The sequence below is a fragment of the Pan paniscus genome, chromosome X (genome assembly GCF_029289425.2).
Source record: "Pan paniscus chromosome X, NHGRI_mPanPan1-v2.0_pri, whole genome shotgun sequence".
Taxonomy (NCBI): Eukaryota; Metazoa; Chordata; class Mammalia; order Primates; family Hominidae; genus Pan; species Pan paniscus.
Window position 1 is genome coordinate 49072348 of NC_073272.2, and position 27614 is coordinate 49099961.

A 27614-nucleotide genomic window follows, 5' to 3' on the forward strand; every position below is an offset into this window, starting at 1 on the left:
TATTGAGAAAGGGTAGTATTTTTAAACAAATGGTGTGGAAACATTTGAATATCCATAAGCAAAAACAAAACAAAACAAAACAAAAACATAAAAGAACTTGGATCCATATTTCACACCATATAACTCAAAATACATGCTAGATCTAGATGTAAAACTTAAACCTTTAGAAGAAAACACAGGAAAAAATCATTGTAATCTTTGGTTAGGCAAGGATTTCTTAGATACAGCACTCAAAGCACAACCCAGAAATGAACAAATGGAAAGAACGGACTTCATCAAAATAAGCAGTTCTGTTCTTCAAAAGACACTCTTAAGAGAATGAAAAGACAATCCAGAGACTGGGAGAAAACCTTTGCAAGGATAATGGACTGATAGTGAAGTTACACCCAGAATATATTTTTAAAAACTATCAGTGCTCAACAATAAAAAAACCCAAATAATCCAACTGATAATGGGCAAAAGATTTAAACAGACACTTCATCAAAGATTCTCAATAAAAGATGATCAATATTATTAATCATTAGGGCAGTGTAAATTAATATCACAATATCACTTCACATGTACTAGGATAGCTATAATAAAAAAGACTAATAATAATAAGAGTTGGTAAGGATGTGGAGAAACCGGAACCCTCATACATTGATAGAATGTAAAATGGTGCAGTCATGTGAGGAACAGGCCTAGGTCTCAGGTCTCAGCCATCACTCATCTATCCTGGGGAGATACTACAATGGTTTGGAGGACAAGAAAATAAAACCAAAAACTAAAACTGACATATCACTATGTGCCCACCACTAATGGCTATAGTAAAAAAGATGGAAAATGCCAAATGTTGGCAAGTATGTGGAGCACTAGAACTCGCATACTGGGTTGGTGGGAGTGTACATTGGTACAACCACTTGAAAACTGGTTTTATAACATATAGCTGAACATATGGATACACTTAGGTACATACCTAACAGGAATACATACATATGTTCACCAATACACAGCAACACAATTCCTAATAGCCCAAGCTGCAAACAACCCAAATGTCTACAAACAGTAGAATGGATAAATTATATTGCAGCATATTCACAGAACGGGATACAACATGACAATGAAAATGAATTATCTACAACTATATGCAACATATGGATGACTCTCACATACATAATGTGAATGACAGAAGACAGATGCTAAAGAGTATATGGCTCAATTATATGATATATAATTGACTCAATTTATATAAAATACAAAACAGGCAAAATGAATCTATGCTGTGAGAAGCCAGGATAGTGTATACCCTTGGGGGCTTGCCTGGAAGGGAAAGTGGGGAAGGCTTCTGGGGTGCTGGTCATGTTCTGTTTCTTGATCTGAGTATGTTCAGTTTTTGAGAATGCACTGAGCTGTATGTTTATGATATATGCATTTTCTGTATACATTATAGTTTAATAAAAAGATTTTAAAATAAAATAAAAATACAATTGCATGCTAGAAAGAAAGTTCCTTTTTATGAGTATTGTAAAAAATGTTTAAGGGAAAATGAGAACGTGTCTATATATCAGTGTTAAAAAAGAGCAGTGCTCTTTCTTGAGAAGTCTTCCAGTTATTCAACTATGATAAACTGTAATTATGTCTTAGAATAACTAATTGCAATGCAACATGACTTTATCACATAGCAGTCTACACAAAACTACCCTTAATGTGCATGTAGGAAATGAATATACCTTAACCAAATAGGAAGAAAAACAAAATATTAGGAAGTGAAACTCAATTTTTCAACCATTCTTTTTCAGGAAATCCCAAGGAAAGCAGGGGTGTTGGTGGGTTAGCCTGAAAATCTAGAGTGCCGTGGATCAGTTCCATTGTCGTAGGGTCAGTTACTGAGGGAATCAGGAATCTATGGCCTGCAGCTTATGCAAATGACAGCTTTGGGGACATAGGTTAGAAGGCATGCATACTTCTTATAGGGTATGACTCACCTGCTCTCCCAGCAGGGAATTAATAATGAGACAACTACTACCTTTATATGTCTGTATCATTCAATGACTATATTTCTGTAACATAGGCTAGAGCTAGGCCTAATTTCTCAATTCATAAAGTTATATCTTTAAATTTAAAAATTCCATTGCACTTAAAATATATATACCATGAGGACTTCCCAAGGGAAGAGAAAAGAAAAAAGTTTTTCATGGGAATCTTTTCTATGTCTTAAGTGCCAATGATCACAAAAACAGATATCTGCATTCCCAAGTAGGTTTTCTGCCTTGATGTCAGTGCCCTGCCAGTGTTTGGACAATGAAAACTCTTCTCCTCAACCTAGAAATTTGAAAAAGTTTTTCCCAGTAGTGAGTACTTTTATGTCCCAGGATATGCTGAACCAATCAGTACTGAATTTAAAAAGTTCTTTATCCAAAAAGTGAAGCATAAGAGATGACGAGTCATCTCCTCAGGTCTTAATTCTACTATTTCCAGGAGCTCAAGAGGTCTGTATGAATCATGTCACCAAACATGACTTTCGCTCAAATGCTTTCTCTAAAGGCTCTTCCTATGCATAGAATTGCATATACACTGTGGTGATGCAGGAACTTGTCTTTCCAGTGGACTGAAGGATACTTGGCTCTGTTTGCCTTCAGTTCACTCAAGCCTCAGTCTCTCATACCCATTTGCCCCTGTACAATGATTGCAGCAACAGGCCTTCCTCCTCCCTACTATTAGATACCTGATGCATACCCAGTTGTGATTTCCAGGTGAAGACTTTCTCAGTCACTGGCTTTATAGCGTTTTTCTCCACTATGCGTTTTCTGGTGTTTAATGAGATTCGATCTGTCAGTAAAGGCCTTCTGACATTCTGTACAAGCATAAGGTTTCTTTCCTGTATGAATTATCTGATGCATACTTAGTGTGGCTTTCTGGATGAAAGCTTTCCCACATTTACTACATTCATAGTGTCTTTCTCCAGTATGAGACTTCTGATGTATATTGAGGCGTGACTTCCAGGTGAAGGTTTTCCCGCAGTCACCACATTCATAGGGTTTCTCCCTAGTGTGGATTTTCTGATGTGTTATGAGATTTGATCGGTCAGTGAAGGCCTTTCCACATTCAGCACATATATTGGGCTTCTCACCTGTGTGGATTTTCTGATGCACACGGAGTTGTGACTTCTTAGTGAAGCATTTCCCACAGTCGCTGCATTCATAAGGCTTCTCTCCAGTATGGATTCTATGATGCGCAATGAAGTGCGATTTCTGGATAAAGGCCTTCCCGCATTCAGGACAAACGTACGGTTTCTCTCCTGTATGGATTCTCTGATGCACGCTTAGTGTTGATTTCTGGATGAAGGCTTTCCCGCAGTCCTTGCATTCATAGTGTCTCTCTCCAATATGAGATTTCTGATGTATTTTGAGGCGCGACTTCCATATGAAGGCTTTTCCACAGCCGTTGCACTTATAGGGTTTCTCTCCAGTGTGAGTTTTCTGGTGTTTAATGAGATTTGACTGGTCAGTAAAAGCCTTTCCACATTCAGCACACATATAGGGTTTTTCCCCAGTATGAGTTTTCTGATGTGTGGTGAGGTTTGTCCTGTGAGTGAAGACCTTTCCACATTCTGTACATATATAGGGTTTCTCTCCGGTGTGAATTCTTTGATGCACATGGAGTTGTGACTTCTTAGTGAAGGATTTCCCACAGTCACTGCATTCATACGGCTTTTCTCCAGTATGAATTCTCTGATGTGTGTTGAAATGTGATTTCTGGATGAAGGCCTTCCCACAGTCAGCGCATACATAAGGTTTCTCTCCCGTGTGGATTCTCTGATGCATCCTGAGTGCTGATTTTCTTGTGAAAGCCTTCCCACATTCATTGCATTCATAGTGTTTCTCTCCGGTATGAGTTTTCTGATGTATACTGAGGTCTGAGTTCTGGGAGAAGCCTTTTCCACATTCACTGCATTCATAAGGTTTTTCTCCTGTATGAATTCTCAGATGTCTAAAGAGGTCTGATCTCTGGAAAAAGGCTTTTCCACATTCACTGCATTTGTAGGGTTTCTGCCCGGTATGAATTTTTTGATGTGTAATGAGGTTTGATTTGAGGGTAAAGACTTTCCCACATTGAGTACACAGATAGGGTTTTTCTCCTGTATAAACACTTGGATGTACATCAACCTGGGGTTTCTGGGGGAAGACTTTGTTGCTTTCGTCACATTCACGGGACTTTTCTCCAGCATGAATTCTCTGATGCTCAAACAGATGTGACTTCTGAGTGAAGCCCATTACACATTCAGTACACACATAAAGCTTCTCCTCAGGATGAATTTTCTGATGGTGGGTGGGAGCTTGTTTGTGGCTGAGATGTTTTTCATAGTGATCATGTTCACAGGAATTTGCTCCTGTTTTAGCATTCTCATTCTTAGTAGAGGAAGGGCTATGGGGGAAATTGTTACCATTTCCAAAAATCTTGCCAAGGTTCTTTGTTGCACTGTTTCTATTATGATTATGTGAGTTTAAAGTATGCTTCAAAATTGTGTCACAGTTATGGAGTCTTTTAATTGAAGGAACAAGCTTGGTAGTCACATGAATTATTTTTTCAATGTTTTTATGTTCATAGCCCCTCTCCTTAATCAATACTTTCACATGACTTAAAAGGTTATTCTGGTTTTCCTGACGTTGCTCTAGCTGGTCATTATCTTGCCACAGTTCTTCTAAAATAGAACACAATGAATCTTCTCCTATGGGTTGATCAAATCTCTCACAGTGGAAGAAAATTCCTCCAGGAATTCCCTGTTGCTGCATTTTCCCAATAGCCTCACCTAAAAAGAAAATGAAAGAAATGAAAACGACACAAAGAACAATCAGCAGAGGCTAGAGGGGACATGTAGTTCAGACAGGATGAACACAGATAAATGGAAGAGCCCATAGGACAATATAGTAGTAATAATGTAGCAACACAACATTCTTATAGAACACTTAATAAATGCAAAACAACTGTATACCATTTATGATGCACAGAGACTGTTACAAGTGCTTTACATGAAACAGCTCATTTAATCCTCACTAAACCCTATGAGGTAGCTACGATTATCATTTGTTTTACAATTGAGAAAACAGAGGCACAGAGAAGTCATGCAACTTGCTGAATATCGAATAGCTAAATAAGTGGGAGAGATGGGATTTGAACTCTGGGAGTCCAGCTCCACTATGTAAGAGGCCTGGATTGTGAGTAGAGTAACCAGAAGAAACTGCAGCCTGTGAGGGGAAGCTTGGCATGGAAGAAATATTTCAGAATTTATGTTCTTAATACATATCAGCTCCACCACTTTACTAAGCTCTCTGCTTCTTCTTGCTTTTCCCTCTATACCATTATGAGTGGAGCCCTTCAAATTTAATGTTAATTTGAACATTAAATCTATATGCCTCAAACACCAATTCCTTTATATCTATAGGAAAACTAGTTGCAACATGCCATCCTGACGTAGACAAACAGTAAATAGACATTTGCACTCCAACTTTATAACCAGCTGCAAGTTTCTTTCTTTCTTTCTTTCTTTTTTTTGAAATGGAGTCTTGCTCTGTCACCTAGGCTGGAGTGCGGTGGTGCGATCTCGGCTCACTGCAACCTCCGCCTCCCGGGTTCAAGTGGTTCGCCTGCTTCAGCCTCCCGAGTAGCTGGGATTACAGGCATGCACCACCACGCCCAGCTAATTTTTGTATTTTTAGTAGAGACGGGGTTTCACCATGTTGGCCAGGCTGGTCTTGAACTCCTGACCTCAAGTGATCTGCCCACCTCGGGCTCCCAAAGTGCTGGAATTACAGGTGTGAGCCACCGTGCCGGCCCCAGCTGCAGTTTCTATTGGTTCCAGGAATACATGCTTATAACAAGGCGTGTAAAAGAGGAAAGGGAAAGCTATCTGTGGCAGAATCTGCAGGCCCTCCCCTGAGATCTATTCTCCCCTTCTTTTACAGGAATAGAATGTAGCTGGGCCTTACATCCACTGGCCTTGCTATGTTCTCACCAGTGGAATATGAGCAGAAGTGATATATGCTACTTGCAGGCCAGCCTTAAGACAGTGGGCAAATGTCCTCTATTTCCTCTTCCCTCTTCCCACTGGACTCCACAGTGACCCATCATTAACCAGGCAGGTGACAACAATGCCCCAGGAGATGCCAGAGGAGTGACTTAGAACATGGTCCCTGAATGACCCATCAGGATTAGAGTTGACTTGTTGAACTGGACCCATTCACCTCAGAATTATCATGTAGGGGAAGACATACATCTATATTTAGCCTCTTGTTTTGTTCCTCTGTGCATATCCAAAATGTATTGTCCTTCTAAATATTAGCTCTAATTTTGGTATACCTCTAGGGAGCTTATGTTTGCTATGAATTTGTAAAGCAGACACTGTACCATTCATATTGATACTCAGTTTGGCACAGTTTTATAACAGAAAGGACAAATACACAAAGGGTGAGAGTGTTAACATTTCATGCAGTCATCTTCCCTTTCCAAATATAATGTATGTTCCTTTGAATTCCTCTGAGCAGACACTTGAAAATTTCATCTGAAAGAGGAAAAATCTCCTCCTCTGCCTATATCCCCAAATTCAATAAATTCATTTACTAAATATTTTCTACATGCTCCACTTCAGGAAACTGAAGAATAAGTATGCTGGTTATCAATGTTTTGCCTCTCAGTTCCAAATTCACCCTTCCTTGCCTGCTCAACAAAAACGATCTGGCCCCAGTTACCCTGATGTGATTATTACACATCGTATGCTGTATCAAAATATCCCATGCAGGCTGGGTGCGGTGGCTCATGTCTGTAATCCTAGCACTTTGGGAGGCTGAGGTGGGTGGATCACTTGAGGCCAGGAGTTTGAGACATGGCAAAATCCCGTCTCTACTAAAGATACAAAAATTAGCTGGGCATGTTGGCATGTGCCTGTAATCCCAGCACTTTGGGAGGCCAAGGCAGGCGGATCACCTGAGGTCAGGAGTTAGAGACCAGCCTGGCCAACATGGCAAAACTCTGTCTCTACTAAAAATACAAAAATTAGCCAGGCATGGTGGCATGCACCTGTAATCCCAGCCACTCGGGAGGCTGAGGCAGGAGAATTGCTTGAATCCGGGAGGTGGAGGTTGCAGTGAGCCAAGATTGTACCACTGCACTCCAGCCTAGGTGACAGCGAGACTCTGTCTCAAAAATAAAAAACTCCAAAACTCCCAAATATCCCATGTACCCCATAAATATATATACCTATGTACCCATAAAAATTAAAAATTTAAAAAGTGGATCTCGATCTCTTTAAATATTTTTTTCTTCTGCCAGCTGGCACGATATTAAACTTTGTCAGTGTAAGATGCTAGAGAGACACTGCAGGATGAGGAGGGTTTGCTTCCTGGTTCTAGGGGGCTCACTCAGCAGGCTCATCCAGCAGGGGCAGGCTGTCTAGCACCAGGCTCATGTAGTGTGGGCATCTTTGCCAACATCTGGCTCCTGACACACATGTAGTGTCCCCAGTACCCAGGTCTCACGGTCTTCTCTAGAGCTCGGCTCCTGCAGTGTGGGTGACTTCTCCAGCACCCAGCTCCTGCAGCTCATATGGCTTCCCAAGCACCTAGTTCCTGCAGGCCCCCGCAGTGCTGTACAGTCAGCAGCACCCAACACCCCCCAGTTTACTCTCAGACGATTTGTAGTGGAATAGCTCCAGTGAGTCACCTCCGCATCAATAGCTTTCCCTGGAATCCTAGAGGGCAGGTTTCCAGCAAGTTCCACCAGCACAGCACCACAGCAAGTATTCTACCTGCCTCGAGCCATGGTTGTGCCCTCCCTACAAGGTCTGAATTTCATCCCTGGGAAGTAGGGAGCCTCTTCCTTGGATGCTTGCTCACAACCCTAGAAGAACCTGCTGTGCTTTCTATCTGCTATTCCTTTATTCTTCAGAGTTTCTTTTTTTGCTAGCAAATCCCTCATTATTCCAGTCCCATGGCTCACTGCAACCTCTGCCTCCTGGGTTCAAGCGATTCTCCTGCTTCAGCCACCTGAGTAACTGGGATTACAGGCGTGGGCCACCACACCTAGCTAATTTTTGTATTTTTAGTAGAGACGGGGTTTCACCATGTTGGCCAGGATGGTCTTGAACTCTTGATCTCAGGTGATCCACCTGCCTTGTCCTCCCAAAGTGCTGGGATTATAGGTGTGAGCCACCACGCCTGGCTGCAAAGAATCTTTATGTTAACCATTCTCTGTTCACAGTAGTCTGTGGTTTCTCCCTCGGTAAGACCCTGAGTTATACTACAAGAAATAGGCTCTTCATGTATACATATTTCAAAACATCATGTTGTACATGATAAATACATACAATTCTTATTTGTCAAATTAATAGATTTTTCTATAAAAAGAAATAGGCTCTTTTTTCTTAAATTCTTTTTTTGAAATAGAGATGGAATCTTGTTGTGTTGCCCAGGCTGGTCTTGAACTCCTGGCCTCAAGTGATCCTCCCGCCTCGGCCTCCCAAAGTTCTGGGTTTACAGACATGAGCTACCACACTCAGCCTGAAACAGGCTCTTAATTCCGGAGACTTTCTAAAAACATAGAGGTAAAAGCCTCAGTTACCCTATACACTAAAATCCTGTGATTTTCTCAGAATTCTTGTGGGATGGAGGATGAGAAAAAGGAAAGAGCCATACAGGCTAGAATAATTAAAAGCCATTTTGTGAGACAGGTGAGAACTGATCACAAGGTGGAAAATGTCTCATCTGAATAGACAGAGCACAGAATAAACACTCAGATTCAGGGAGGACTATCAGATATGGTCAACATTAAGAAAATATTAAAAATGGAGTTGAGCAGAGGTTACAGAAAATATACAGATACGAGTTGAACTGGAAATATGTGGCCATGTTGTTTATTTCTTTGAAAGAAGAGTTTAATTGTCATATACTAGGTAATGGAGAATAATTGTAGGTTTGTTTCATAATGCTCATGACAAGAGAAATAGAATGTTTTAGGTAAAGATATCTGTCATTAGCATTTAATATGAACTAGTAAAAACAATGGAATCAGCAAATCAAATCAGGAATAGAATAATTACAATTCAGGCAGCAGAAAATATGGAGCTGGCCGGGCGCGGTGGGTCACACCTATAATCCCAGCACTTTGGGAGGCTGAGGCAGGCAGATCACTTGAGGTCAGGAGATTGAGACCAGCCTGGCCAACATGGCAAAACCCCATCTCTACTAAATATACAAGAATTAGCAGAGTATGGTGGTGCACATCTGTAATCCCAGCTACTCAGGAGGCTGAGGCAGGAGAATCGCTTGAACCCAGGAGGCACAGGCTGCAGTAAGCCGAAATGGCACCACTGCATTCCAGCCTGGGTGGCAGAGTGAGACTCTGTCTCAAAAAACAAAAAAAGAAAAGAAAAAGACTGAACAGGAGAAAAGGTCCCTAGGGAAACCTTGCTTATGGGGAAAATGAGGAAGAGAAGGCTGAAAAAGGGGCAAATAATAAATGGGATGCAGATCAGTAAGAAACAGACAATTGAGGAGGCACAATTGAAACCAGGGCAATGTTATGAACAAGGTAATTCATAGGAGGGAAGCTCAAAGAGGTATCAGGTAAATCATGAAATGTCCAAATTAAAAATGAGATACCCTACTGTTGCATCACGAGGTTAAAAAAAAAACAGAGAGCTACCCCTTTATACCCACTATTGACCAAAAAATGAGAAACTCTGGTACTACTAATTGTTAGCAGAAACACTGGGGAAGCCAGAACACTTGTACAGTGCAGCTAATCTGAGAATAATATGGTGGTACTCAGTCCTATTCTGGATGAGATACTCCATGATTAGGCGCAAATCCTCTCTTCTCTACACATCCCTGAGAAATTCTCATACCCTGTAAGGAAACATTTATGTAGAAGTTGATTGCAGAATTGTTTGTATTAGATGGGACTTGGACACAATGCTCAGCCTCCATGACTAGGTGAGTGGTTAAGTATGATGTGGTGCTGGGGACATCGTGAAATACTATGTAGCAATTTGAAGAACAAAGCCAGACAAACACACTAAAATATGGAGAGACCATAGGAATGAGTGAAAAGAAAAGGAACAGAATTGAGAAACATAGTACAATATGTTTAATATATAATAAAAATACATACTCATAAACCAATACTTCAGGCTTTAAGAGAATATCACACAATTTCAAGGTTCAAACACATTAGATCAGCTGCCCATGGGAGGAGGCATAAAGAATGGATATGGAGAATTGGAATAAAAGAAAAGACCTGGCCAGGCACGGTGGCTCATGCTTGTAATCCCAGCACTTTGGGAGGCTGAGGTGGGCAGATCACCTGAGGTTGGGAGTTCGAGACCAGCCTGACCAACATGGAGAAACCCCATCTCTACTAAAAATACAAAATTAGCTGGGTGTGGTGGCGCATGCCTGTAATCTCAGCTACTAGGGAGGCTGAGGCAGGAGAATCGCTTGAACCTGGGAGGCGGAAGTTGCAGTGAAACGAGATCGCGCCATTGCACTCCAGCCTGGGCAACAAGAGCGAAACTCCGTCTCAAAAAATAAATAAATAAATAAAAATAAAAATAAAAATTAAAATTAAAAAAAAAGACCCATAATCCCAGCAAAGACCTGTAATCCCAGCACTCTGGGAGGCCGAGTCAGGCAGATCAGTTGAGCCCAGGAGTTCGAGTCCAGCCTGGCCAACATGGTGAAATCACGTCTCTACAAAAAATACAAACATTAGCTGGGCAAGGTGGCATGTGCATGTAGTCCCCACTACTTGGGAGGCTGAGGTGGGAGGATCGCTTGAACCTGGGAGGTGGAGGTTGCATTGAGCCAAGATCATGTCACTGCACTCCAGCCTGGGCCACAGAAATTTTAAAACACTTGGATGTATAAGAAAAGACTAAGATGGGGGGCAGGGGTAGAGTAGGAAGAATAAAAAGGTCCTAGATAAGACAGGGTGGTATGTGATACAGAGTACAGAGACTAGAGACAGCTCTCTTGCCAAAAGGCCAATCAAAGAAGACAATAATGTGGCAAGGGTCATACATGGAAATGGCATTTAGGTATTTGAGCGCTATTGTCAACTATCTCCAATTGACTCCAAAAGTTTAGAACTTTCAAGATGGGTTATCTTCAGAGTGTTTCAAAGGCATCGGGCTTTCCTAGGGAAAGTGATACTGACTTCCATGTCCCCATCTGTCTGGGTCATGCTCACTCACCTGAACAGCTCTGATGTGGGGCTTCCCCCTCCAGCATCCATGGCCCCTCTCCTTGCTCCAACTTGAAGGCAGCCTCTGACTTGGGAACTTGGTACCCTGTTAACAGGACATGATACACGATTGGGTCCAGCTGATTGGGTTTCAGGGGCCTTTCAGTGACACTTTCCCTTTGCTTTTCAGAAAAGTAAACACATTTCACTGGGAACAGAGTAATAATCACAGAGGTGAAAAGGAACTGAATCCCAGACAAATCCAGGATGACACCATCACATAGGTTAGGTGTCGGGCAGCATTCAGCAGCCAAGAATGGAAATACCCTCATTAGCAGATGCATAGGGCGGCCGTGCTTACCCACTGAGAGCAGGTGGCTGTAGTTCTCTAGTGTCACATCCCAGTACAGGCGTCTCTGGGCAGGGTCCAAGTGCTGCCACTCCTCCCTGCTGAAGTCCACAGTCACGTCCTCAAATGACACTGAAGCCTGTAACGACACAATGCTGTTCAAGGCAGCATGGTCAGCACTGGGGGATGGAAGAAGGTAGATAGCAAGTTGTTTTTAATGCTTTTTACCATAATGTATCATATTGGGTTTTCACTAAGTACTTAGTTTTGTATTTTATTTTGTGAGAGCTAAAAAACTTATTAAAGTATCTTGACATTTGTTGTGTACTACATTAATTCATGTATTCATTCATTCTCTTTTCAAAATGAGGATTTTAAATGGGCTCTCTTTAAGCCCTCCAGCTAACTTAAAAACAAGATACTGGCCGATTATGTGTCAGATGATGTGCTAGGCAATGGTGATAAAGAGTTGAGTAAAATATAAAGCAACTTAAAGACTTGGATAACCAACAGAAGACACAAAGGGAGCTTTAGGCATTTGGAAGAAAAGTATAGGCGGTATAAGGTTAGATTTCATAGAGACAGTGGGGCGAGAGTTATCTAGAAGGGAGAAGCATGAGCAACAGTGTGGAGAAAGGAAAATAGAAAAATACATGGTGGATTCTGGGAACTGCAAGTAGTACCATATAAAGGAAAGGAGTCTGTATAGTATATTGAGAAGGTGACTATGAGGAAAATCCAGTAGAGATATACTAGCATCAGAAAAAGGAACAAGTCTTTTTTTCTAATAGAGAATGGACTGCAATTTATATGCAGGAAAAGACATGATGGTAATTGTGTGATTTCAAACAGTATTCAACATACATCAGGCTGGGCACGGTGGCTCACTCCTGTAATCTCAGCCCTTTGGGAGGCCGAGGCAGGTGGATCACCTGAGGTCAGGAGTTCGAGACCAGCCTGACCAATATGGTAAAGCCCCGTCTCTACTAAAAATACAAAAGTTAGCTGGGCGTGGTGGCGCACGCCCGTAATCCCAGCTACTTGAGAGGCTGAGACAGGAGAATTGCTTGAACCCAGGAGGTGGAGGTTGCAGTGAGCCGAGATTGTATCATTGCACTTCAGCCTGGGTGATACAGAGTGAGACTCCGTCTAAAAAAAAAAAAGGATTGATCACGAGGAATGTTTGAAATGGGTGAGTCCAGATCAGTCTGGAGATGCACTACAGAGTTTATGTGAGAGAATAAGACAATCTGGACTTAAGGCAGTGGTTGTCATGGGCAAGTAAAAGAAGGTGTTGGCTGGGCGCAGTGGCTCATGCCTGTAATCCCACCACTTTGGGAGGCTGAGGCAGGCGGATCGCCTGAGGTCAGGAGTTCGAGACCAGCCCGGCCAACATGGCAAAAACCCCGTCTCTACCAAAAATACAAAAATTAGCTGGGCACGGCGGGTGTCTGTAATCCCAGCTACTCGGGAAGCTGAGGCAGGAGAATTGCTTGAACTCAGGAGGCGGAGGTTGCAGTGAGCTGAGATCACGCCACTGCACTCCAGCCTGGGCGACAGAACGAGACTCCATCTCAAAAACAAACAAACAAACAAAAAGAAGGTGTTCATGCTGTTTTAAAGAGTCTGAATTATGGGAGTGAGAAAAAGAAAGAATTCTAGGGCAATTCTCAGTTATCGGTTTTGTACAACCATGCAGACAGTGGTGTTATATACTGAGAGGGGCTAGTAGATTAGGAAGGGAGTGGGGAAGAGAATGAAACATAATGTTACATTTTGTCCATGTTGAAATAAAGGTGGTAAAACATGCAGGGAGTTATACAATAAGCTTTTGGGCTATTATAGAGGTAAGATTTGGGAGTTCTCATATAGAGCTGGGAAACAGATGAGACGAACCAGGAAGGGCACACAGATAGAGACGATACAGAAACCATCTCTTACAGACCATCTCTAACCCAAGTGTATTTAAGTCAGAAATCAGTAATAAGACGAAACTTTTCTGAAATCATCATTTTAAAGTTTAAAAATACAGTTCAAAATAACTGATCGTCTAAGAAGATACACTAAATATCAATGTAATCAGTACATGTAAGAATTTATTGGATTAAGAAATGGTAACTAAAGTGGAAATTAGGGTCTCCAGTGCTCATATTACAAAAGAATAAAGTCCAAAATTCCATGCATTAAGCATCGAAATAAAGACATTATAAAAATAACAATAGAGTAAAGCCCAAGAGAAAAAATCTTTAAAAAGCAGAAATCAATACATTCAATGCCATCCCACCAATTGAAATCACAACAGGATTTTTGTAAAATCTGACAAACCAATTCTAAAATTTCCGTGGAAGTGCAAATGGCCAGGAATAGCTAAGGCATTTAAAAAAAATTATTTTGTATCTTGTTTTCAGAGACATGGTCTCGCTTTGTCACCCAGGCTAGGGTGCAGTGGCGCAACCACAGCCCACTGCAGCCTCAACCACAGGCATACGTCACCATACGCTGCTTCGTTTTTTGTTGTTGTTGTTTTTTTTTTTGTATTTTGTAGAGACAGGGGTCTCCCTATGTTGCCTAGGCTGGTCTAGAACTCCTGGCCTCAAGTGATCCACCTGCCTCAGCCTCCTAAAGCACTGGGATTGTAGGCGTGAGCCACTGTGCCCGGCCTGCCAAGACACTCTTGAATAGTTAAAGCAATGTGGGAGGACATGCTTTACAAGACCTCAAGACTTACAAAGCAATGGAAATTTAAGACATTGTTGTCCTGGTGCTAGGATAGACAAATAATCCATTGCAACAGAATATAGAGTACAGTCCGGGTGCAGTGGATCAGGCCTGTAATCCCAGCACTTTGGGAGGCTGAGGCAGGTGGATCACTTGAGGTCAGGAGTTCGTGACCAGCCTGGCCAACATGGAGAAATCTCGTCTCTTCTAGAAATACAGAAATTACATGGGCATGGTGGCACGTGACTGTAGTCTCAGTTACTTGGGAGGCTGAAGCAGGAGGATCACTAGAACCTGGAAGGCGGAGGTTGCAGTGAGCCAAGACTGGGCCACTGCACTCCAGCTTGGACAACAGAGTGAGACTCAGTCTCAAAAAAAAAAAAAAAAGAGTACAGAAACAGACCCACATATACAGTCACCTGATTTATGCCAAAGGTGTCCAGGCAGATAGTGAGGAAAAATATTTTCAACAAATGTTGCCAGGGCCTGGGCGTGGAGGCTCACACCTGTAACCCCAGCACTTTGGGAGGCTGAGGCAGGTGGATCACTTGAGCTCAGGAGTTTGAGACCAGCCTGGACAACATGGCAAAACCCCATCTCTACAAAAAACACAAAAAATTAGCCAGGCATGGTTGCGTGTGCCTGTAGTCCCAGCTACTCAGGAGGCTGAGGTGGGAGAATCACCTGAACCTGGGAAGCTGAGGCTGCAGTGAGCCATGACTGTGCCACTGCACTCCAGCCTGGGTGACGAAGCAAGACCCTATCTAAAAAAAAAAAAAAAAAAAAGAAAGAAAGAAAGAAAAGAAGACAAGGTTGTGTATAGAAAAAATAAAGTAAAATCTGAGCTCTATTTCACATTACATGCCAAAACAATAACATCGTTTGAACCTGGGAGGCGGAGGTTGCAGTAAGCTGAGATCACGCCATTGTACTCCAGCCTGGGTGACAAAAGCGAGACTCCATCTCAAAAAAAAAAAAAAAATCAATTCCAAGGCCAGGTGCAGTGGCTCATGCCTGTAATCCCAGCACTTTGGGAGGCCAAGGCAGGAGGATTGCTTGAGTCCAGGTTTAAAACCAGCCTGGGCAATATGGCGAGATTCGGTCTCTACAAAAAAATAAAATATATAGCACACATATAAAAATTAGCTGAGTGGGGTGGCAAGCACCTGCAGTCTCAGATACTCAGGAGGCTAGGCTGGAAGATCTCTTGAGCCTGGAAGGTGGAGGCTGCAGTGAACCATGTTTGTGTCACTGTACTCCAGTCTGGGTGACAGAGTGAGATCCCATTTCAAAAGTATATATAAATTCCAGATGTATTATAGACTTAAATGTGAAAGGCAAAAACTATAAAGCCTTTAGAAGATAATACAGATGGCTATCTTCATGACCTTGAATTAGGAAAATAGTTCTCAAACATGAACCATGAAAATTGATAAGTCTTTCTACAACAAAGCTTAGAACTACTATTCATTTAAAACACAGCATTAAAAGAGAACAAAGGGAAAGTCACAGAGTAGAAGATATCTCCAACATACATTATCAACAAAGGGCTCAGCTAGAAGATGTAGAGAACTTGTACAAACCAATAAGAAAAAAAGAGACCACCTAGTAGAAAAATGGGTGAAGCATTCATTTTACAAAAGAGGAAATCCAAGGCTTTAATAAACATAAAAAAAGGTTTAACCTTCTTAGTAGCCAGGGAATACAAATTAAAACCACAAAGGATAGCATTACACAACCCCTAGAAAGTCTTAAATGAAAAAGACTGATAATACCAAGTGTTGAAGAGAATATGGTGCAAGAACTCTCATACTGCTGATGGAGGAGGTGGGAATTGCTACAACTGTGCTGGAAAGTATTTTGGCCCTAACTGGTAATGTTGAAGACATGCAGGCAATATGACACAGTGAGTCCACTCATGGAAATATATATGCCCACGTGGAATATGTGCACATGTACAACAGGAGATGCATTCAAGAATATTTATAGTGGCATTATTCAAAATACGTATAATATTTCATGATAAAAAGGTTTAAAAACAGTGATTTTAAAAAATCAGTATTCAAAAAAATCAGTATTCAATATATGTACAGTATCAACTGTCTTCGTAAAAAAAAATTAAGGATCTTTTCTTTTCTTTTTTTTTTTTGAGACAGGATCTTAACTCTGTCGCCCAGGCTGGAGTGCAGTAGCTTGATCTTGGCTCACTGCAACCTCTACCTCCCGGGTTCAAGTGATCCTCCTGCCTCAGCCTCCCTAGTAGCTGGGATTACAGGCACCCACCATCACGCCTAACCAATTTTTGTATTTTTAGTAGAGACAGGGTTTCACCATGTTGGCCAGGCTGGTCTCGAACTCCTGACCTCAGGTGATCCACCCGGCTCGGCCTCCCAAAGTGCTGGGATTACAGGCTTGAGCCACCGTGCCTGGCCAGGATATTTTCTTTTTTTCCTTTGTTTTTTTGAGACAGAATCTCACTCTGTCGCCCAGGCTGGAGTGCAGTGGTGCAATCTTGGCTCACTGCAACCTCTGCCTCCCGGGTTCAAGCAATTCTAGTGCCTCAGCCTCCTGAGTAGCTGGGATTATAGATGCCTGCCACAGTGCCTGGCTAATTTTGTATTTTTAGTAGAGATGGGGTTTCACCATGTTGGTCAGGCTCATCTAGAATTCCTGGCCTCAAGTGATCTGCCCAGTCGGCCTCCCAAAGTTCTGGGATTACAGGTGTGAGCCACTGTGCCTGGCCTCTTTTTTTACTTTTTTGAGATAGGATCTTGCTCTGTTGCCCAGGCTGGAATGCAGTGGTGCAATCATGGCTCACTGCAGCCTCAAACTCCTGGGCTCAAGGGATCCTTCCCACCTCAGCCTCCTTAGTAGCTGAGACTACAGGTGCACACCACCATGCCCAGCTAATTTTTAAATTTTATTTTTACTTTTTTGTAGAGATGGTGGTGCAGGAGGGTGTCTCACAGTGTTGCTCAGGCTGGCCTCAAACTCCTGGGCTCAAGCAACCCTTTCACCTCTTAAGTAGTTGGGATTACAGGCATGAGCCACAGCACCCAGCTGTAAAAACTTTTGCCCAGGCTGGAGGGCAGTGGTGCAATCATGGCTCACTGCAGCCTCAAACTCCCGGGCTCAAGGGATCCTTCCAGCCTCAGCCTCCTGAATAGCTGAGACTACAGGTGCACCCCACCATGCCCAGCTAATTTTTAAATTTTTAAATTGTATTTTTACTTTTACTCCTCCCTGTCCATCTGAGTGTTTCCTGTTCCCCGGGACTGTTCTCTGTGGCCCTGCAACTGCTCTTCCCTCCCTCTGGCTTTCCCCGCTTCCCTTGCTGCTTCCTGTACAGCTGTTTGCTGCCTGCCCAGATCTGTCCCTGCTCCCTTTGCTGGTTCTTGTTCCCTCTGACTTTTCCTTGGTCCCTCTGTTTCCTATTCCCTCTAAATGTCTCTTGTTCCTTCCGAGTACCCCCGTTCTTTTATCGCTTTCTTTGACTCTACCTGGATCCCTCTAACTATTCATGCCTCCTGTTTCCTGTTCTGACTGTCCTGTGTTCCCTTTGTTGTCCCTCCAGCTGATCCTGTTCTGTGGCACCATTCTGATTGTGTGCTAGTCTACCTGACTGTTCCCTGGTCCCTAAGGGCCTTTCTTGTTCCTTCCAGCTGTTCCTGGCTCACACAGACTGACTGCTGTTGGATTCTGCTGACTAATCTCTAGTCTCCTGATTCTTCCCTGTCCTTGGACAGTTCCTTGAGCACATTTCTTTCTTTCCATTCTTTCCTTCCTTTTCTTCCTCCCTTCCTGTTTCTGAGACAGGGCGTCACTCTGCCACCCAGGCTGGAGTGCAGTGGCACAATCACGGCTCACTGCAGCCTCCACCTCCCAGGCTCAGATGATCCTCCCACCTCAGTACCACCCTACCCGGCTGATTTTTTTTTTTGTATGTGTATATATATATATATATCACACACATATATATATACACACACACACACACACATATATATGTGTACACACACACACACACATACACACACATATATTTATTTATTTTGTAGACATGGGGTTTCACCATGTTGCCCAGGCTGGTCTTGAACTCCTGGCCTCAAACAATCCTCCCGCTTTGGCCTCCCAAAGTGTTGGGATTACAGGTGCGAACCACCGTGCCTGGCCATCGAATACATTTCTACTATGCTCTCCCGTGATGTTCATGCATCTGGTCTGTGGACCACACTTTGAGTAGTACCTAACTAGCTAGCTTATGCCCTTACCCACTAAAGTGCACTATTGCGTGTTCTATGCCACAGCTGGATTCTGTACTTCCACTGCCTCCATTACTCAACATTACATCTAACTATTGGCTGGTTCCTCTGATTGCTTCCTGGGTAGGGTGACCAAGTGTCTCAGTTTGCCCAGGAATGTTCCTGTTTTAGCACTGGAAGTCCCATGTCCCCTCAGTCACAGGCAAACCAGGACGGTCCTGGGAACTCTGGCTGTTTCCCAGACTCTCCAACTGTGCCTTCACCCCAGTAACTACTGCATGGGCCCTCGGGCTGTTAACTCGCTTCAGTTATACCATTCTTTCTGGCTCTCCTCTAGTCTCTCTAGCTGGCCACTGGTCAATCAGGCTGCTACCCACACTGGATACATGTTTAATGCTCACTTGACTTGTTCCCTAGTTCCTCTGGTTACTTCCCGGGGCCTCTGGTGGACCCTCAGCCCCAAGCACATTTTGGCTGCTCCCTCTGGCTGCCCCCCAGCCTCAGTGACTGTTCCTTGCTCCAGGTGTTCCACAGTACTCTAGGCCATTCTGCAGCTTCAGAGGCTCTTCTCTCATCTTTCCACCTGTTCCATGGGCTCTGTCCCTTCCCTGATCCCTCTGCCCATTCTACAGCCTCAGCAATTGTCTCCCGGTTCCTCTGGCTGCAATCCATTCTCTGGGTCGTATTTCACATTTCTTGTTCCCTGGTATCGCTGTCTTTTGCCTATGCCCTCAAGCTCTCTTCTAAACCAAGGAACTGCTTCCTGGTTCCTCGGGAAGTTGCTTGTCCCTCAGGCTCATACCCAGTTCCTTGGATATGTTTGCCTTTTCCATTTTATCTGATTCTTCTGCTTCCTCACCCCTCTGGATACTGACTGCTCTGTCTGGCTGCTATTTGGTTCCTCTATTTCCTGGTACCTCCTCCTATTTCATGATCCTTCTCACTGTTCTTTAACCCTCGGCTCTTCCCTGCTCCTCAGTGATCACAACTTCTCCAGCCTCAGAAACTGTTTCTTGGTCTCTGGCTCCAGCGTCTGACTCATGTCCTGTTTGCTTCATTATTCTTCCACCTATACCCTGGACCCCTTGGCTATTCATCTCTAGTAAGTGCACCATGGTACCTGTTCCTTATTCCGTTGTGACTCCTCCCAGCCCTCTTTACCTTACTGATCCCTCTGCTTCTTCTCCATCTTCAGCCACTGTTTCTTGGTACAACTGGCTGCTCCTCAAACCCTGGGGATATTTTTATTGGTTCCTAGGTATCTCTGCCTATACCCCGCTCCCTGATGTTTAATGAAAAAACCAAGAACCTAACCAATAAATAAGTCAATAAATAATATTCCCCCCAGGGTCTCGGTCATTTCCATCTCTTGAGGTGGGTCAGAGATCTGTGGTTGGGAAAGAAGAGATGAATGGAGAAATGTGCCTTGCAGAGCCCAGAATCATTCGTCTAGAAATCCCCACTATTGGCTGGGCAAGAGGCCATGTGCAGGAGTGGGGAGGACCACATTGTCATGGCCCTAACCTGTGGGTCCATGACTGACATGATTGAGCAGAGCTTAGACAAGGTGGAAGTGTACTACTGTCAAGCATTGATTCCCTTGCTATTTAATGCCCCTATACCTTTGACTCAAAAACATAATTTCAATGACTTGGCAGAAAGATGTATTTATTTATTTACTTATTTATTTATTTTGAGATGGAGTCTCGCTCTGTCACCCAGGCTGGAGTGCAGTGGTGTGATCTCGGCTCACTGTAGCCTCAACCTCCTGGGCTCAAATGATTCTCCGACCTCAGCCTCCCAGGTAGCTGCGACTACAGGTGCACACCACCACACCTGGCTAATTTTTGTATTTTTGTTGAGATAGGGTCTTACTATGTTGCCCAAGCTGGTCTCAAACTCCTGAGCTCAAGTGATCTGCCCGCCTTGGCCTCCCAAAGTGCTGGGATTATAGGCATGAGCCACCATGCCCAGCTGGCAGAAAGATTTAAATGTAGGAATTTTATCATAGCAGTTTTAATCACAATAGAAAACTTGAAATACCCTAAATGCACATTATTAGTGGACTGGTTGTGGGGGGATGGGGAGACATTGGTCAAAGTATACAAAGTTTTGTTAGAGGGAATAAGTTTTTGAGATCTATTGCAGTTTGGTGGCTATAGTTAATAATGATGTAATGTTATTTCAAAATTGCAAAGGGAGCAGATTTTAAATGTTCACATCACCAAAGAAATAAGTCTTTGAGGTAATGGATATGTTAATTAGGTTGATTTAAATATTCTACAATGTATACAAATATCAAAACATCACATTGTACACCATAAATATACATAATTATTATTCGTCAATTAAAAATAAAATATGCAGGGCATGGTGGTGACTCAAGCCTGTAATTCCAGCACTCGGGGAGGCCAAGGCAGGAAGATCACTTGACCCCAGGAGTTTGAGCCCAGCTGGGTGTGGTCCCATGTGCCTGTAGTCCCAGCTACTTGGGAGGCTAAGGTGGGAGGATCGCCTGAGCCCAGGAGGTTGAGGCTGCAGTAAGCTGAGATTGCACCACTGCACTCTAGCCTGGGCAACAGAGGGAGACTGCCTCAGAGAAAAAACATTAAAATAAATAAATAAAATTTAAAAAATAGTGAACTGGCTAAATTATGGACATCATAAGTGTATGAAGAAAAATACTTGCTGCTTAGCAAATTATGTTAAACTGCCCAGTTAAAAATGAGGTAACCAAAGAGTATGATTCTGTTTTAAAACTTTAGCTATATATGTGTATGTGTATAGTATGTATGCACACTCTGGCCCCACACGTATACTCACACACATGCACACATGCACATACAAAGGAAAAAACAACTGAAAGGAAATACAGCTAAATGTTAACACTGGTTAACTTTGGGTAATGTTGGAACGACAAGTAACTTTTTAGTTTCTTCTATTTGCTAACGTATACTTTCTAATATTTTATTATGAAGTTATAAAATGACCAAAAAAATAATATTTAAAAGTTTAATATTATCCTAATGACTGCATGACCCTGAGTCCCTGAGATAATGAACCCTTCCAGAGCCAACAGCATCCACAGGTAGGTCTGAAAGGAGGGAGCTGTCGGGCAGGGTCTGGCTCGCTCGTGGTCCTCCTCGGCTTATAGAATCTCAATGGGAACTCTGATCTGAAAGGGAGCTCTGAGCGGGAAACCTGATCTCAGCTGTGGTGCGGTGAGGGTGGAAGACACAGTCAGGAGACCTGGCTCCAGTCTAGTGTTGTCACCGCCAACTTGAGAGGCCTGGGCGAGTCATGTGTCTTCTGGGGCATTTTATTCATCTTTTTTTTTTTTTTGAGTCTCACTCAGGCTGGAATGCAGTGGCATGATCTCAGCTCACTGCAACCTCCACCTCCCAGGTTCAAGCCATTCTCCTCCTGCCTCAGCCTCCCAAGTAGCTGGGATTACAGGCATGTGCCACCACATTCAGCTAACTTTTTGTATTTTTAGTAGAGATGGGGGTTCGCCATGTTGGTCAGGCTGGTCTTGAACTCCTGACCTCAAGCAATCCACCCACCTCGGCCTCCCAAAGGTGCTGGGATTACAGGCATGAGCCACCGTGCCCGGCCATTTTATTCATCTTTGAAAGAAGGGACAGCCAGAACGGCCCCAGAGACTGTGGTGGCCCTACTACCCTGCCAGTCTCTAAGTTCCAAAGAAAAAGGATTTTTCTCTACCTAAATCAGGATAGAGGAGAAATCGCCAGATCCCCAGAGACCTGGGGGAAAGGGGCACTGGTGGGGATCAGCCAACATCTGTAAAGAGCCGATGGAGAGGGAAGGGTTGGTGCTGGGGTGGGGGATGGAGGCTCCCTGGCTATGGATAGTGGCTGCTTCTACCTGGACCTCACCCTCATTTGCCCTGCAGGGAGCTGCCCCCACTCCCTAGGCTGTAGGGCTCACCTTCCACATTCTCCCTCTCCTCTAGTGTAATCAGCCACATTACACTGTCCACTGAAACACACGGGGCTTTGGATGTGGCCTCATCAGCCAAGTGGTGCTCACTCTCAGCAAGAGGACCCTGATCTGTCTCCAGGGTGGCAGGTCCGGAATCTGCCACTTCCTCTGACTCACCTGCTTCTGCCCTTAGGCCCTGGGGACAGGTCAGGGTATCTCTTCACTGAATGAATTCTTGCCTCTGGGGTCCTCTCCCTCCTCACCTCACATGAGCTGCCACGTCCCTCTGCAGCCAGGGCCGGGGACCATGGGGGAGAGTCCCCATTAGCTGCCATGTTCACGCTGGGCCTCAGCCCTCAGGCTCTCCTGCTGACAACCCCACTCTTCCCCAAGCTGGAAGCTGAGCTGGCATCTGTGGACTCAACCGGAGCTGCTGGGGCGAGGCAAGCAGGGGTCAGAAGGAAGATCCTGCAGTTTCCACTAAGAAGCCTGGCCCCCAGACTCTGCAGAGGCTCCAAGAAACCCTGGAAAGACAGTGTCCACATGGTCATCACTCCACGTTCACCCACAAATGTTTTCTGGTGGTGCCCAGGGGCCGCTCACTGTGCTGGATGCTGCGGAAGAGAAAAGTTCGGTAAAACCCACACCAAGTATTAAAGCAAAACATGGGGAAAATTCACAAGATCTGGTGTAAAATGAATGAGGTTTGTATTTAAGCTCTTCTATGTTCTAGCTAGAATTTGGGGAAGTCACTTTGTGTGAAGTTTCTTCATCTTATAACAGGATGAAAATACCTATCTCATAGGGTTGTTAGAATTAAATGAAATGATGCTTCTACGCACACCTACTTGGTACCTGGAACATGCTCAACTCATATTAAATAGTGCTATTATTACAAGGTGCGAGGCATGTTTTATTAGGTACCTCATTTAATTTTCACACTCATCCTGTGGACTAGGCATTACTATTATTACTAATCCCATTTACCATCAGATAGAGCTGTTCAGAAATATTAAGAAATTTGCCCCAGGATCACTCAGATAAGGGGGAAGGACAAGGATTCAAACCCAGGTATGCCTGGCTCCAAAGCATACTTTCTTAACTACTGAGCCATTTGGTACTCTATACATGGCAGAATCACAATAAACACTGTGGTTCCTGCTACCTTCAAAGTGCTCTGGCTGAGGGGTGACCATGCCACTTGAGCATAAACTGAGCTTCTGTGTAATTCAGTGTACATTCTATGCAAAGGATAGAGCCCATCTTCTTCTGTCAAAGATGAAAACTCATACTTATCCCTTCCCATCAGGCCCTGAAAACCTGCAGGTCTGCACAGGCTCCCAAATCCCTATAGCCCACACCGTTGACAAAAAACTGTGTCCCAAATGGTGTCATCAACTGGTTTCCACAGGCTCCTCAAATTATCACCAACCCAGGCAGCACACCATCAATAGGATCAATGACTCCCATAAAACCCTCAGTAATAGAAGTTCTAGTCCATTACAAAGCAACTCACACAGTACTATAATAACCAATGTCCATAGGTCCCAATCCAGGACTGCTACAGGCCCCCCAAAACTGACTTGTAATCCCTGTGAATCCCAGACTTGCAATCATTCACCACCTTAGCACCCCAATCAATAAACTCTCATGGACTGAATCGATGACCTCAGATACTGACATTTCCAACACTTCCAGGCAGAACCAACACGTCATTTACAAGGAAAAGGGATCACAATGGCACTAGATTTATTTGCAACAACAGAAGCCATGTTAGAAGAAAACTCTACAAATCATTGAGACAGAAGGACTGAGATCCAAGAATTCTAAACCTGCCCTAGCTAGATACCATTCTTTTGTCAGAGCAAAAGAAAGACAATTTTAGATATAAAAGCATTTCTAGCATTTTATGCCAATATTCCAATCTCAGGAGAACACTCAAGGGAATAGTCTAAACAATGGTAAATGGAATAGAAACAGAAATGTCAAAACAGGAAAGCAGTTTTGAGAAAGGATTCTTGCAATTGATATATAATTATATCTGGATAAAGAAAAACAATGTAATTGGGCATTTGTAGTAAATAAGGCTGTTACTATTAACTATGTGGAAATTTAAAAATTCCCTGGCCGGGTGCCATGACTCACGCCTGTAATTCCAGCACTTTGGGAGGCCAAGGCGAGCGGATCACGAAGTCAGGAGATCAAGACCATCCTGGCTAACACTGTGAAACACTAAAAATATAAAAAATTAGCCAGGCGTGGTGGCACGCACCTGTAGTCCCAGCTACTCGGGAGGCTGAGGCAGGAGAATCACTTGAACCTGGGAGGCGGAGGTTGCAGTGAGCTGAGATCGTGCCACTGCACTCCAGCCTGAGTGAGAGAGAGAGAGAGACTGTCTCAAAAAAACACAAACAAACGAACAAACAAATTCCCTGGAAAATTTACTGAGTGAAATGAGGAGAAGGCAAATTACAAATTTCCATGGGCAGATATTGGTACCATATTATTTGGATTTAGTAATATAGAAAATATATACAATCATATTTGTAAGGAAGGTAAACGCAACTACTAGCAGAAATTGATTAAAAAATAATCAAAATTCCAAACAATCAAAATTCAAAAGTAATAAAAACCTAAAAGGAAAGAGAAACATGACCGAGGCCGGGCGCAGTGGCTCACACCTGCAATCCTAGCACTTTGGGAGGCCGAGGCAGGCGAATCACGAGGTCAGGAGTTCAAGCCCATCCTGGCCAAAATGGTGAAACCCCGTCTCTACTAAAATTACAAAAATTAGCTGCGTGTGGTGGTGTGTGCCTGTAATCCCAGCTACTCAGGAGGTTGAGGCAGGGGAATTGCTTGAACCCAGGAGGCGGAGGTTGCAGTGAGCTGAGATTGTGCCACTGCACTCCAGCCTGGGTGACAGAGCGAGACTCCGTCTCAAAAAAAAAAAGAAAAAAGAGAAACACGACCAGCCAGGCACAGTGACTCACACTTGTAATCCCAGCACTTTGGGAGGCTGAGGCAGGCAGATTACCTGAGGTCAGGAGTTTGACACCAGCCTGGTCAACATGGTGAAACCCTATCTCTACTAAAAATACAAAAATTAGCCGGGCGTGGTGGCAGGCGCCTGTAATCCCAGCTACTCGGGAGGCTAAGGCGTGAGAATCGCTTGAACCCAGGAGGCGGAGGTTGCAGTGAGCCGAGATCGTGCCACTGCACTCCAGCCTGGGGGGACAGAGTGAGACTCTATTTCAAAAAAAAAAAAATAGTAAACAAAAAATAATAGGAGAAAAAAAGGAAAAAAAATAATAGGAGGCATAAAATCAAGTATGTTATAATGCAAAGAAATTGAAATGAGTTGAATTCTGCTACAAAAGACAAAGATTATGGGACTGGGCTAAAAAACAAAATATAGTTGCAACATGTCTAAAACAAAATGATGAAGATGTGAAATGAAGCATTTGATAGAAACACACCATATCGTTGATCATTCTTTCCTTAATGGTTGGCTTGTTAGGAAACCTTCACCTACCTCAGGGTCATGTAAAAGTTTTATCATTTTAGCTTTCACATTTAGGTCCACAGTCCATCTGGGAAGGATTTTAGCATGTGGTATGTGTTAGAGTCAAGATTCATTTCTTTCATATGGAAGCAAGATGATCCAGCACCATTTATTGAAAAGCCTACCCATGGCCGGGCACAGTGGCTCATGTCTGTAATCCCAACACTTTGGGAGACTGAGGTGGGTGGATCACCTGAGCTCAGGAGTTCGAGGTCAGCCCGGCCAATATGGTAAAACCCTATCTCTACTGAAAATACAAAAATTAGCCAGGCATGGTGGCAGACGCCTGTAATTGTAGCTACTCGGGAGGCTGAGGCAGGAGAATTGCTTGAACCCAGGAGGCGGGGGTTACAGTGAGCTGAGATCTCACCACTGCACTCCAGCCTGGGGGGATAGAGTGAGACTCTGTCTCCAAAAAAGAAAAAAAAAAAAAAGAAAAGACTATCCTTTCTCCACTGCTCTGTAGTGTCTCCTTGTGATCATATATGTGGGGGCCATTCCTGAACTCTGTATTTCCATTGGTTTATTTGTCTATTCTGGGACCAGTGTTATAGTCTTAATTAATGTGCTTTATATTAAGTCCTGATAAAGGATACCTAAATTGGACTACATTAAAATTAAGGACTTCTGTTCATCAGAAGATAAAATTAAAAATGTAAAGGCAAATCCTACAGTGGCAGAAGGTAATTGTAATACCTATATTTGACAAATGATTAATATCTCAAATATATCAAGAATGTCTAGAAATCACTAAGAGCCACAGAAAAAGGGCAAAAGGAACAGGCATTTCACAAAGAAAATATCCAAACAGCAAATAAGTTTATAAAAAGATGCTCGACTTCACCAGTTGGCAAGGAAATAGAAGTTAAACTACAATAAGATAATCCTCCACATAATCCTCCATATCTACAATAAGATAATCCCACCAGAAATTGCCAAAATGAAAAAGATGGGAAATAAACAAGAGTGGGCAAGGATGTGGAGCAGCCAAAACTCATAGATTGCTTGTTAGGATCATAAACTAGTACATACACTTTGAAAAACTGTTTGGTAGTATCTATTAATGAATACATGCAACATCCTATGACCCTGCTATTTGACTTCAGTTCTCTCTCACTCAAGAGAAATGCAAATATATGTTTACTAAAAGAGATGATAATGCTCATGGTAGCTTTATTCAAAACTAAAAATTATGTAAATGCCCATCAACATCAGAATGGATAGACAAGTTGTGTTATATTTATACAAGGAAATACTACACAGCAGTGAGAAAGAATAAATTGCCATACTCAACACGCATAAGTCTCATCCCATGAACACTCTGTTAAACTAAAGAAGCCAGACTCAAAAAAGCAATGAAGCAATGCCATATGATTATGTTTAAAAACGTGGCTTCTTTTTTTTTTTTTTTTTTTTGAGACAGAGTCTCACTCTGTCTCCAGCCTGGTGTGCAGTGGTGAGATCTTGGCTCACTGCAACCTCCACCTCCAGGGTTCAAGCGATTCTCCTGCCTCAACCTCCCAAGTAGGTGGGACTACAGGCGTGTGCCACCATGCCCAGCTAATGT

At 43.2% G+C, this 27614-nt stretch overlaps 2 protein-coding genes across 25 annotated transcripts in view; one reads left to right on the forward strand and one right to left on the reverse strand.

Annotated features, from left to right (window-relative positions):
- Positions 1-2006: 2006 nt before the first annotated feature.
- The window catches only part of ZNF41 (zinc finger protein 41), a 38194-nt gene continuing 12586 nt past the window's right edge, over positions 2007-27614 (reverse strand). For 2 of the 24 annotated variants that reach the window (XM_055106190.2, XM_055106192.2), the window contains exons 2-6: positions 24758-24855; positions 22749-23009; positions 11576-11742; positions 11225-11320; positions 2007-4789 (exon numbers count right to left, since the gene is read on the reverse strand). In XM_055106190.2, the coding sequence (XP_054962165.1) occupies positions 2745-4789; positions 11225-11320; positions 11576-11742; positions 22749-22810 (2370 nt within the window). In that variant the 5' untranslated portion in view covers positions 22811-23009; positions 24758-24855 and the 3' untranslated portion in view covers positions 2007-2744. Of the gene's footprint in view, positions 4790-11224; positions 11321-11575; positions 11743-22662; positions 23100-24757; positions 24856-27614 lie in introns of those variants that run through there. The other 22 variants (XM_055106188.2, XM_055106189.2, XM_057301056.2 and 19 more) reach the window with 14 other exon arrangements.
- LOC134729774 (uncharacterized) overlaps positions 22819-27614 on the forward strand; it is a 40180-nt gene continuing 35384 nt past the window's right edge. The window contains exon 1 of the mRNA XM_063601588.1: positions 22819-23119. Coding sequence (XP_063457658.1) covers positions 22819-23119 — 301 coding nt within the window. The remainder of the gene's footprint in view (positions 23120-27614) is intronic.